This window comes from Camponotus floridanus, unplaced genomic scaffold, assembly GCF_003227725.1.
Source record: "Camponotus floridanus strain SB8 unplaced genomic scaffold, Cflo_v7.5 scaffold24, whole genome shotgun sequence".
Classification (NCBI taxonomy): domain Eukaryota; kingdom Metazoa; phylum Arthropoda; class Insecta; order Hymenoptera; family Formicidae; genus Camponotus; species Camponotus floridanus.
In genome coordinates, this window is record NW_020229370.1 from 1940341 (window position 1) to 1951976 (window position 11636).

An 11636-nucleotide genomic window follows, 5' to 3' on the forward strand; every position below is an offset into this window, starting at 1 on the left:
ATCGATGTGACCGAGCGAGCGTGGGTGTTCCAGGGTAGAGTCGCGATCTCGCGCTGCCCGATTGGCCGGCTGGCCTCCCACATACACCCCCTCCATGAGCCAGCGCCTCAGGTGAGATCTGCCGCTCGACGAGTGTACGTAGCAGGTGCGTTCGCAGTGTGGCTGTGCACCCACTGTCACGCGCCAGCGGGGTGTCTCTTCCCTTACGGGCATAAGAAGAAAAAGGAAGTGGCGAGAGCAGGAAGGGTGAGCGGACCAAGGGGAAACAGTTCGAGAGAGAGAGACTTGGCGAGCGAAAGAAAGAGGGAAATCCTGTTCGGAAAGATTCCGAAGAAAGGGTGAGATCAAGTGGTGGGAGCGACCCCGCCGTAACATTCTCATCCCCACACGCGTATAACCGAAGCGGAGTCCTCTCGGGGCGAGGAACCTTGCACGAGCCACCCTCCCCGAGGAGTTACGAACCTCGAACCTTGGTGGTGCACAGGTACCAGCGGGCAAGCGAGCGAGTAGGTGATTCTCGCAGGGTGACGATACATCACCCTCTTCGTTCGCGTTCGCGAGGAGGAATTTAGAGTTTCTTAGAAAGAAGAGGTCCTGGTGAGAAAAAGGGAATTCGGACACGCGCAGGGACTCGCCAGCAGCAAGTCGGAGCGGAAGTCGCATCGAGCACTCATCGAGCATCCGTGAAGAGAGAGTATGGTACGGAGATTCTGCAACGGCGCGGTTGCACTTGGCATCGCCCTGACGGCTTGCGCCGCTTTTCCGCGCGCCATCATGGCGATCGACCTCAGCCGCTTCTACGGCCACATCAACACGAAACGCTCGGGTAAGTGATCATCAATGAGATTGACAGCAGGAACGAAAAGGAGAGACATCACAGAGACGACGATGATGGCATGTAGAAGTCTCGCAGACGTCGCAGACTTCGAAAAAGCACGACTCCGAGATCCGCGCTAGCGACAAAAGAGTTCTAGATGAGAGCGCGAAAGGGAAATCACGCATATATAATGATATAAATACAAAATTTAAATCAGATCTTTTAAAAAAACATAGGTCTTTAAAATTGCCTTTTTAAAAAACATGGAAATGGAATACATTTATATAGACAGAAATATTTTGATGAAACTTCAATTACGAATGAAATTTAATACGCAAATTTTTATTTTTGCAAAGAGAGAATGTTTAAATGAAAATAAAATACACACATACACATTAGATTTTCCAAACTTATAAACATCTATTATAATCTTTCTTTATCGTAAAAAATTTATACAATTTCATGTGAAAAATTTACATTTTATACTTTGAAAATATTTCTTTCTATCTCTGTATAGTTTATTTTATGTCTTACTAATATAATCGATATATCAATATGTGCATGTTTTTATAAAATTTCATTTTTCATCTTTTTATTATATATATAAACGTTACAATATATATTATATATACATGAAGTTACAAAAGAAATGATCAAATATTATCAATTTTTATTAATTATTCTTAGATGTTTTTATGCCAGCTTTTCATTTTAATATCTTGCCTAAAATTAAAATAAAAATTTCATCAAAAATATTTTACGAAAAATCTGCCTATGATGCTAAAAAATATATATATATATATATATATATATATATATATATATACACATATATATATTTTTAGAAATACACATTAGAGAATTTTATAATCACGCAAACTACAAATTAATTTTCTCATACTCTTACGTAAAACATTTCTACAGTTACAATAGTACATATCATATTAGTATTTAACAAAGCTTCTTTAATCGTCTCAGCTTTCTAACAACGACAAATTGTAATTATCAATGATATACATACAAACAAATAATATAAATAGTATCTTGTAGATATAAGACTCGTGAATGTGTACCATATCTTTATCCCTATCTACTCAAACATGATATCTACTACTGTAATTGTAACTGCAGAAATGTTTTACGTAAGATTATGAGAAATTTAATTTGTAGCTTGCGTGATTATGAAATTCTCTAATTGAGAAAACAACAAGATTATTAAATAGATATATAAATGAAATAAATTGAGTTTTTTAACAGAGAAAACTTATTTATAAATCTGTTTAATTTCTTCGCTCTTGCCAGATTATATATAGACTGTTTCACTTCTCTTTATCATTATTTAAATAATATAATTTCTTGATGATATAATTTTTTTCGCGAAAATCAAGGAGATTTATTTATAGCAAAATTTAATTTTTAGCGTTACGTTATTAATGTAACTAAACACCGTTTTATAAATGAAAATTCTGTAATTATGTAAAGTTCATTTGAGATTAACTGAAGATCATGTCAGAGATTATTTTAAAAAAATAAAATGAGGCAAAGGAGTTAGAAGCATATGTCATGTAGAAGCTTTAGCTTACATACTTCAATGGATAAATATTTTATATCATGCCCACGCACGGCGTTTATAGGGATACGAAGTAAAGGAAGCTTCTAGGAAACGATATTGTCCCTTTTGCGTTATCACGCTCCTCCTAACAGCTATTAAAGTTGACGGGTGCGGAGGGCACGATTATATGACAGAACTATGTTTCGCTGAAACTCCCGACCATGTGGGAGTGTGCTCTCTGGCGGATATAGTTACACGGACGGTCAATAACGCGCGTACTTGGCATACCGAGTCGTATATAGTCGCATTTATATTCGCTGATGACATTTAGAAAAACGCGTTTTTTTTTATTCAATGTCCCTGTCATCCAGGGTCGGAATTGTCGCGAAGCGAGTCAAACGTGTCAAGATTCATACGACATTCTGTTCTGATAAAGAGTTCTTATCTTTCATATTTATCTATACCCTTCTCTATTTTTTTGGAATTTTTAATTTGCGGAAATTCACCATTTTATCGGTGATCAAATGAGAAATAAGAAATAAAAAATATATTTTTTGAATCTTATCAAAAATAAATTATTTACTTTTTTATTATCGAGTTTCTTTTTCTACGGCAAATTTATTTTAATTAAAATAAAAGAAAAATTAAAAATAAAAAAGGAATAAAATGAAGAGAAATTTCATTTTGAAAAATTCAGGCAATATTTTAAATATTTTTTATATTTTTCTATCTTTTATTTATTTTTGAACAAAATAATTGTAACTGAAAGAGCAAAATACAAATCATCTCTGAAAAATAAATTCAGACATGCTTTTATCAAAGAAAACATTAATTGAAATTCGTATCAAATGTGAAAAACTGAGAAACAAGATACAAAGTATTAATAAATTTACTTATTCAAATAAAATGCATCTAGGGGGAAGTCTAAGCGATGTGATAATCATCGATATTAAAAATTTCTCATATCTATCGTCATAAATATTCGTTAGCTGTAAAAAGTATATATTTACGTGATAAATTGTTTTAAATATTCCCTCTACGACCATTTTATTCGAAATAAACATCGAGAATTGATCCCATAGGAGTAATGACTACATATATCCTCTCTGGGGAATCAACGCTTCTTGTTGATCGCTGAAATATTTACCTGTAATATTGTTAAGCGCTTATTAAAGTACGTAACTGTCTCATCTAAACACGTGAAAAGAATTATAAATACTTGCATAATTTAATATCTTTTATTTTTCTGGTGCTGTCGAGAATATTTAATGCTTCTAAAAAATGCAATAGCATTTTTTGATATGTTTGATGCGACAAATTTTTGAAAAAGTATTTTTTCGGATTATGAATGCGTAGGCGTTTTATGTAAACATTTGAGAAAAAAACTCTTGTAATATATTCACACAGAATAATTTAACAGCGTTGAAATGGAGCTACATCGGCACATATGACGGTTCGATGTAGGTTTTTATGTTTGGTGGAGGGATATTGAATTAATCAAATATACGGTCACACACACACAAAATTGACCGTAGGGGCTTTGAGTGAGTATGACGTCATTCGTATTTTACAAATTGCGTTTCAGTGCGTTGAAATTATCGCGTGGGCGATCATGTATATATAACAAATGTGACACAATATTACACAATCGATTGTTAAGTACCTGCTGGCGATAGCATATGCAATTGACATTTTTTTTTATCAACACAGCAATTGAGATGAAAAATTATTTTCTTTTTTTCGATAAAACAGGATTCTTTTTTTAAATAAAAATACGAATTAAGAGACAAATGTACGGATATTAAAAATTAAACGTTACAATATTTACTTCGTTGAATAGGATATACGTATATATAGTATATACGTATATATAGTATACACGTATATACAAAGAGATAAAAAAAGGTCTCACGTAATATTACAGAATATATTCCCTCTTGAAATTATCAGAGATGAGAGTTCCTTTTTGCTGGATTTTTTATATGTAATATATCCGTACTTGTGACCTCCACGGAAATAGGATTCCCAAGAAAAAGACCCTTTAAGACTCTTTTATTTCCTTAGGAGACATACGATCGTTTACGTTTACGTTTTTGAAAAGCTTTCATGAAATCTAATTTTATTTTAAAACGTGCACGTTTTTTTTTTATTTTGATTAAATAGAAAGAAATACGAGAAAATTAATTTTTTTATATAAAAAAAATTGATGAAAAGATTTGGCCAGTTGTAAAAAAATGTAAGAGTAAAATTGTGACGATTTATTATGACCATTAATCGATCCTAATCTCTATAATTTAATGCGATTGCATGTCCTTCCAATTATCTCGAAAGCTTCTCGTGCAAAAGGGTGCTAACGCATTATTCCGTTTCAGAGATCCCTAGCTTTGTCGTCGTAATTTAATCGCGCGACACCGATGAGAACATGTCGCGCCCTTTTGAACTTTCATTTCCGCGGGTAATTAAATCACCCCGTGTATATACGCACGCGTTTCTATTTTCGTCTCGGATTTTGCTCGGAAAATGTATGCGTTAGATTTTTCTCTCGTTGCTCAGATCCAGATGCCTTTATCTGTGTATACTTTTCAGATGCTTGTCACCCGTACGAACCCTTCAAGTGTCCGGGCGACGGTCTCTGCATCTCGATACAGTATCTTTGTGACGGCGCACCCGATTGTCAAGACGGATACGACGAGGACTCCAGATTGTGTACCGCAGGTGAGATAATTAATTTAATTGAATCAATGCGCAATATTAAGCAATGAGTAAGCCAATTTAATTACACGCATAAGAAGTTAAATTTTTTTATTCAATTTTTTTGCAGCTTTTTTTATTCAATTTTTTGTTAAAGTAAATAAATTAGCTCGTGCCAATAATAATATGAACAATATCTGATTTTTCTTTATATGTATATTCATTCCATTCGTGATTTTTTCACGTAGAATTATTATGCGATTTAATCTAAATATCTATTATATTATGTTGTATATAAAAGATAATTTATATAAAAATACTAAATATATACTTATATAAATATTTTTAATATTTAATTTTTAATATTTAATTTTTTAAATATAAATAATATAAATTTAGATATAAATAATCTCTGTTTAAATACTGATCATCATATTATGTTACAAATTATACAACAACAAATTATAAACATTATATTGTTGTAAACATTATATTATGTTGCAAACACAATATCAATGTATCTCGTTGTATAAACACTACCGCTCGGTATTGATGCACCTGATGATGTTCCGTGCAGCTGCACCGAACATCATAATAAGGGGGGGATTACTGTACTCGTTCGGTGCGTTTACACCGAGAGTTATTATCGCACCTGCTTTTCTCTTTCTATGGACCGGTCTTGTAAGTATCGATTAATTAAGATATAATTGCTTCCTTGTCTCTTTTCCGAGGTGTAAAGAAAATTATATTAATTTTAATTACAATGTTTATGAGGATAAGTTATTGTAAAAACTCTATTTATTTTAACTCTATTTATTGTTTATTTATTCTTTTTTTTATATTTAACTTCTCTGTTGCAGCCAAACGACCACCCGTAGAAGAAACCGCCACTTTTCTGCAGTCTCTGCTGGCAAGCCACGGTCCCAATTATTTGGAGAAGCTGTTCGGAAATAAAGCGCGTGATACGCTGAAGCCTCTCGGTGGTGTGGAAAAAGTGGCCATCGCGCTGTCTGGTAAGTTTTCGCAATTAAATAAAATATTAGGTCAAATAAGAGTAAGAATTTTACAACGCAAGACTTGTTTAGTACAAATAAGATATCAAATTATTCGACTTGCTCTTCGTCATTAAGTCTTAACGTCGTTATGAAGGTAATAATATAATATAAATTTAGACTATGTATTAGAAATCTAAAACAAGCAAGAACCGTCGTATTAAAATTAATGATCGGTTTAATACACTTCGTTTAAATCGTATGACAAATCAGATATACACAAACTTTCCGAGCTTATGTCCAGAAAAACTCGTGTCCTCATTTCTTTTATTATTATTTTACTCTCGAATTTGCTATTTAGTTTTGCAATCTGGTTTTTAACAATCTATTTCGGCCGTCAGAATCGCAAACGATCGAGGATTTTGGCGCAGCGTTGCACCTGATGCGCTCGGATCTCGAGCATCTGCGCTCAGTCTTCATGGCAGTGGAGAACGGCGACTTGGGTATGCTGAAATCGATCGGTATCAAGGACTCCGAGCTGGGCGACGTCAAATTCTTCCTTGAGAAGCTCGTTAAAACGGGCTTTCTCGATTGAACGACAATCACATCCGCCACCGTCGATGACGAGTCGCCGCCGTTGTCGTCGCATCAGCAGACCCTTTGTTTGATGAAGCCTAAATCTCGTTCTTTTCGTGAACACCTCTTTTTTTCACGAGTTCTCGCATGCAGAATGTAGACCGTTACTTTTCTTTCTTCCCCTATTTCTCTCGCGAATCCTCTGCTCTTGCTTCAACGTGATGAACGCAATCACCGAGCATCGAGATGATCATCGAGATGATTTGCGTGACGAGCGATCAGGCAGATCTTCGTTTCGCATATTTTGTATGGCAATCATAGATAACTCTAATCTTGTTATACTCGCGTTATAATCGCGTTATTATCAATTTGTTTAGGAAAGAATATAATTATTAAGAGACATGGTTAGTAACCAATCGTCATATCGTGTACGCTTATGGAGGGTTTATCATTGCGATTTTTTATTAGTGTTGAGTATTGCAATTTTACGCAAATCTGCATGAAAATACCAGCACTGAAAAAATACTATGTTAACTTATTTACAATTTGCAATATTTTTATCTTACCTTTTTTCTACTGTTTTCTACATTATTAATAATAATATCACGTGTTAAAATTTTCGTGAATGTTTCGGAAGCTTTTAACGTTTACTCTCTTCTTTTATTATTGGTTGCGCAACGTAATTTTTTTCATATAAACCGAATAATAAGCTCTCTTTCAGTTGACCTATTTTTAAAATATTGAGCTTCCTCATGTTGTTTATAACGACTACACTATAACTGATGCATATGTGCTGCTGTATGCCCCGGTTTTATTCTAACTTTATCTTCGATATTGCTAGCACATACATCATCTTACATAAGTGATGTGTGGCGAATCGTTCGTGATTGGTAGCCATATAATTATTTAATTTATTGTACATTTAAATTACTTAAAATTTACACAAGTCACGTTATATACAGCTCTTCTTTTCTCTTTCCAAAATTATCACTTGAAATATTAATGAATTAGTAGAAAAGTTTCTTGTCTAAATTTAATCCCATTTATTAATGTAATCTTCTGAAATTTAATAAGCCGCTTCTGAAACATTTGCGACGAGATTGCCATCTTTAAATTTCACAGAAGAAACTTTGTAAGAGGAAAATAATTGCGTTCAGAGATGGCAAAGTGGTTTTTTATGAAAATTGCATCACTCTTCTTTGAAGAAGATTATGTGGAACAAAATTCTTAATAGAATAAATTCTTTAGAAATCCAATGTTATAATAGCTCATTGTATATAATTTAATATAGTTATTTTTTAAAAATTACACAACTATCGAACCTACACAGAGAAAAATGTATACTGCATTCAAGTAAATATTATTTATTTTAAGTATATATCATAAGTTTATATCTGCAAATATATCATAAATTCACCACATTAAATTTAATTGAATATATTCTGAATTTTAGTAATTGCGGTATTTTAATCAAGGATATTAAATTAAAACATAAATTTGGTTTGCTTAATATATAAAATAAGTTCGATTTTTTTTGACACAACTTTACAATATTTTTAAAGAGAAAATAAATTCTTCTTTTGAGTACATGACAATGAGATTTTTTTAACACTTGTGATAAGTGTTTTATTCATGACAATGAGATTTTTTTAACACTTGTGATAAGTATTTTAAAACTATTATTAAGAATATATTCTTGTTGAAAAAAACTATTACTTAAATTTAAAAAAGAAAAATAAACTGAGTAATCGCTTTTCTTGACAGTAGAATGATATTTTTCTCTGTGTATTGTTATTGAAGTTGCGTTTCTTGATGGTGAGCTAGAGAGGCGAGAGCGGGGGAGAAGTCGCACTTAGAGATTTATATATATTCTTACAGTTATTTCTGCGCATCGTAAAGAAATTTCACGCAACGATTATTATTCTCTCGAGATACCTTTCTAACGTACTTTTAAACCAAACGAACATGCTGTGAATTTTTTGTTATATTAATTATAGAGTAGTATGTATTAAGAGATGATAGACGATTTTATTCGAATTTAGACGATTACTGCTGGAACAGTATATTGATTTAAGTCGATGTTCTCTCTTTATGTGTATATTTTTTAACTTAGCTTTATTATCGCAAAAATCGCTTCTATTCGCGATAAGTTTCACGACGCAACTCTATAACATATCAAGTATATAAAAAGAAATAAAATTATAGCATAGATAAATGTCATATCGAGAAACTCTTCGATTTATATTTTCACCGCATTTGACGGGTGAAATTTTTGCCTTGATCAAGGTGGCATTCGAGTGTAAGACGAAATGACGCAAGTAGTATTTAATGTGTCAAACATGCGGTGAAAATATCATCTTTCGAATCTAAGGATTTAGATGCTCTTAATTTTTCTCAGTGCAATCGAACGTCACGTAGTCGTAACGTAAAATCACACGACAGTGTCGAACGTGTGCGTTTTAAAGAGAAAATGGGTACAAAAGAAGAAATATGGAGCATCGCGTCGCGTTCTTTCAGGGTATGACGCGTATTTTATTCACTACAGGAAACAAAGCAAGATATATATTATATATATAATGCTAACGATTATTGATATTTTCATTACGGCAACACGATACATATCAATACACATACATATCAATAAAAATTATATATATATATTAAAAAAATATATATATTATATATAATAAAGTATAACAATGTACCGCAGATTCTCTCGAGGTAGCGCTTTCCGTCGCGCTTTTCTTTCACTTTGAAGAGAGTAAATTAACACGTATACATTACGAGTTATAAATTTATATATATATATATACTTATAAAATTTTACCATTCGTGACAATCGAGAAATGGCAGACGGGTGCGAGTCTGACGAGGCTTTATTTACCTCGAGAGAATAGCCGTCGAGATGATTAATGACGTATTTATTTCTTAAGCGTATCTTCTAATAGAAAATAATTAAGACATATCTTCTAATTAATATAATGTAAGCGAATTTAAAGATATATATACTATATATACATAGCGAAAATACATATCAACAAAGAAATCACTTTTATCAGATGGTAGATAATATTTTGGTATATAAAGAAGAAAAAAAGTGTAATATTCCCTCCAGATGTCAATTACGGTCCAAAGTAGGGCCTGGACCGAGGGCAAAATCCGAGGGAACTTGTATGTGTTAGTGAACAATCGAGCGGAATATCAGGCCGAGGGGTCATGGCGCGCCGCGATACTTCTCTCTCTCTCTCTTTCTCTCTCTCTGTAGTTCTTTCTCTCTTTCACTCTCACTCTCTCCGCCTCTCCGCTTCGTGCCTTGACTCTTTGGCCCCAATTTCGAATCGTAAGTTATAAGGTCAAATCTATTTCTCCCTTCCGAGAAAAGCAGACCGGAATTCCGACACAATGCAACCTCTGATATACATATACGTAAATATACCATTTTTCGAAGGCGCGTTATCCATCGTCTTGGAATGATAAGAGGTCGTACTCTTTTTCTTCTGCTATTCTTTATTTATTTCATTTATATTTTCACACTTTTGTTTACATTCTCTTTCTTATGAAGAATAAACAAAGATGAATTACAAAATTTTGATGATTTTGTAATTTTTCTGATACTGTGAGCGAGAAAAATTAATAGAAATTTATTCTATAAATCTATATTAAATTTTTATTGCGGATGTGTTTCAAAAAAACAATTGTTATTCAGATTTTCTAATTATTTTCTATTCTTATATTTATATAAGAACTTCTTCATCAATCTTTATATTAATAATATCCTGAGTTTCTCGTAATTTAATTAAATATATTTAGCCAATATATGTCTAGCGATATATGCCTTTTTTTTAAAGCAAATAATTAGCAAGTATTTATAAAAATTAATACTTTTATTATGAAGTAATTAGATTTTATTTTATTTTAATTAATTTTAAAATATATATTATTTCTTAAGAATAGCAATTTTAAGTTCATTTAATCAAAATTAATCTTGTTGAAGCTTTTTGTGTATAGACCGTTTACTTAATCTTAATTTAAAAAGCAACAATTACAATTAAAATAATATTTTAATCGTTCCAGAAAAAAATCGTCGATCCGTCCATAGCATTTCGGTTAATAAATATATATTGTTGTTTGTTATCTTACTATGTATCTTTTTAACATTATTATCCTAACAAAAAGTTCAAAAACAAATATCGACAGCTGGATTATAAAAGAAATGCAAAAACATGATTTTTTTTGTATTGCATATAGAGATTATAACATGTTATATTTCCTTGTCTTATACGAGGATACGACGATATTAATCTGTATGCGTAGAATGTATAATTTATATCGAGAATACTGGAATATCTAATAATATAATTCCATAACGTAATTATTTAACTGTGCACCACATTTGAAAGTATACGTAGATTCTACGCCATATGTAATTGACCCAATTTCCAATTTGACAAATTAAAGTCTCCTCATACTTGATTTATTGAAACATTCTCTCTACAAAAAAGTAATATAATATAAAGTATAATAAAACCTGGAAATTATATATTAACGGGAGAGAAAATAATTAAATGGAAAATTCTTCCCTGTCATTTCTTGGAAACTGTATCGAAATGTTGCGACAGCTGCTCTTGCGAAAATATCTCACTCGGAAATTATGCGCGCGCGCAATAATCGCACGATTAATTGATTAATGTGAGAAGGATATGTGGTTTTTTTGCAAGTATGTATATGCGATTATACATACACATATATGTATACATATTGTATATATTGTTTTATTCGTTATTGTTTTATTAGTCTTATGACTTATAATATGTGCGTATTTTGCGTTATATAATTATTATATACACATTGCGCTCTCTTAAAGTTAAGTTAATCAATAAACTAAAGTAATATTATATAAGTAATATTATATACAGTGTGTAAAATCTTCAACCTTGTCATTTCAAACTGATGGAATAATATACGCAGCGTGTATCAACACATATTTTATATATATATATATATATAT

At 32.0% G+C, this 11636-nt stretch overlaps 1 protein-coding gene across 1 annotated transcript; it reads left to right on the forward strand.

The window, feature by feature from the left end:
* The first annotated feature begins 86 nt into the window (after positions 1-86).
* LOC105256978 (IDLSRF-like peptide) lies at positions 87-7923 on the forward strand. Its single transcript, XM_011267297.3, has 4 exons — positions 87-826; positions 4956-5084; positions 5921-6073; positions 6454-7923. The coding sequence occupies exons 1-4, from the start codon at positions 697-699 to the stop codon at positions 6645-6647; spliced, it is 606 nt and encodes a 201-aa protein (XP_011265599.1). The 5' UTR covers positions 87-696; the 3' UTR covers positions 6648-7923.
* Positions 7924-11636: the final 3713 nt, after the last annotated feature.

Coding starts and splice junctions, on each gene's coding strand:
- LOC105256978 (XM_011267297.3), top strand. CDS start 697: ATGGTACGGAGATTCTGCAACGGCGCGGTTGCACTTGGCATCGCCCTG. Junction 827..4,955: donor CATCAACACGAAACGCTCGG/GTAAGTGATCAT, acceptor TATACTTTTCAG/ATGCTTGTCACCCGTACGAA. Junction 5,085..5,920: donor CTCCAGATTGTGTACCGCAG/GTGAGATAATTA, acceptor TCTCTGTTGCAG/CCAAACGACCACCCGTAGAA.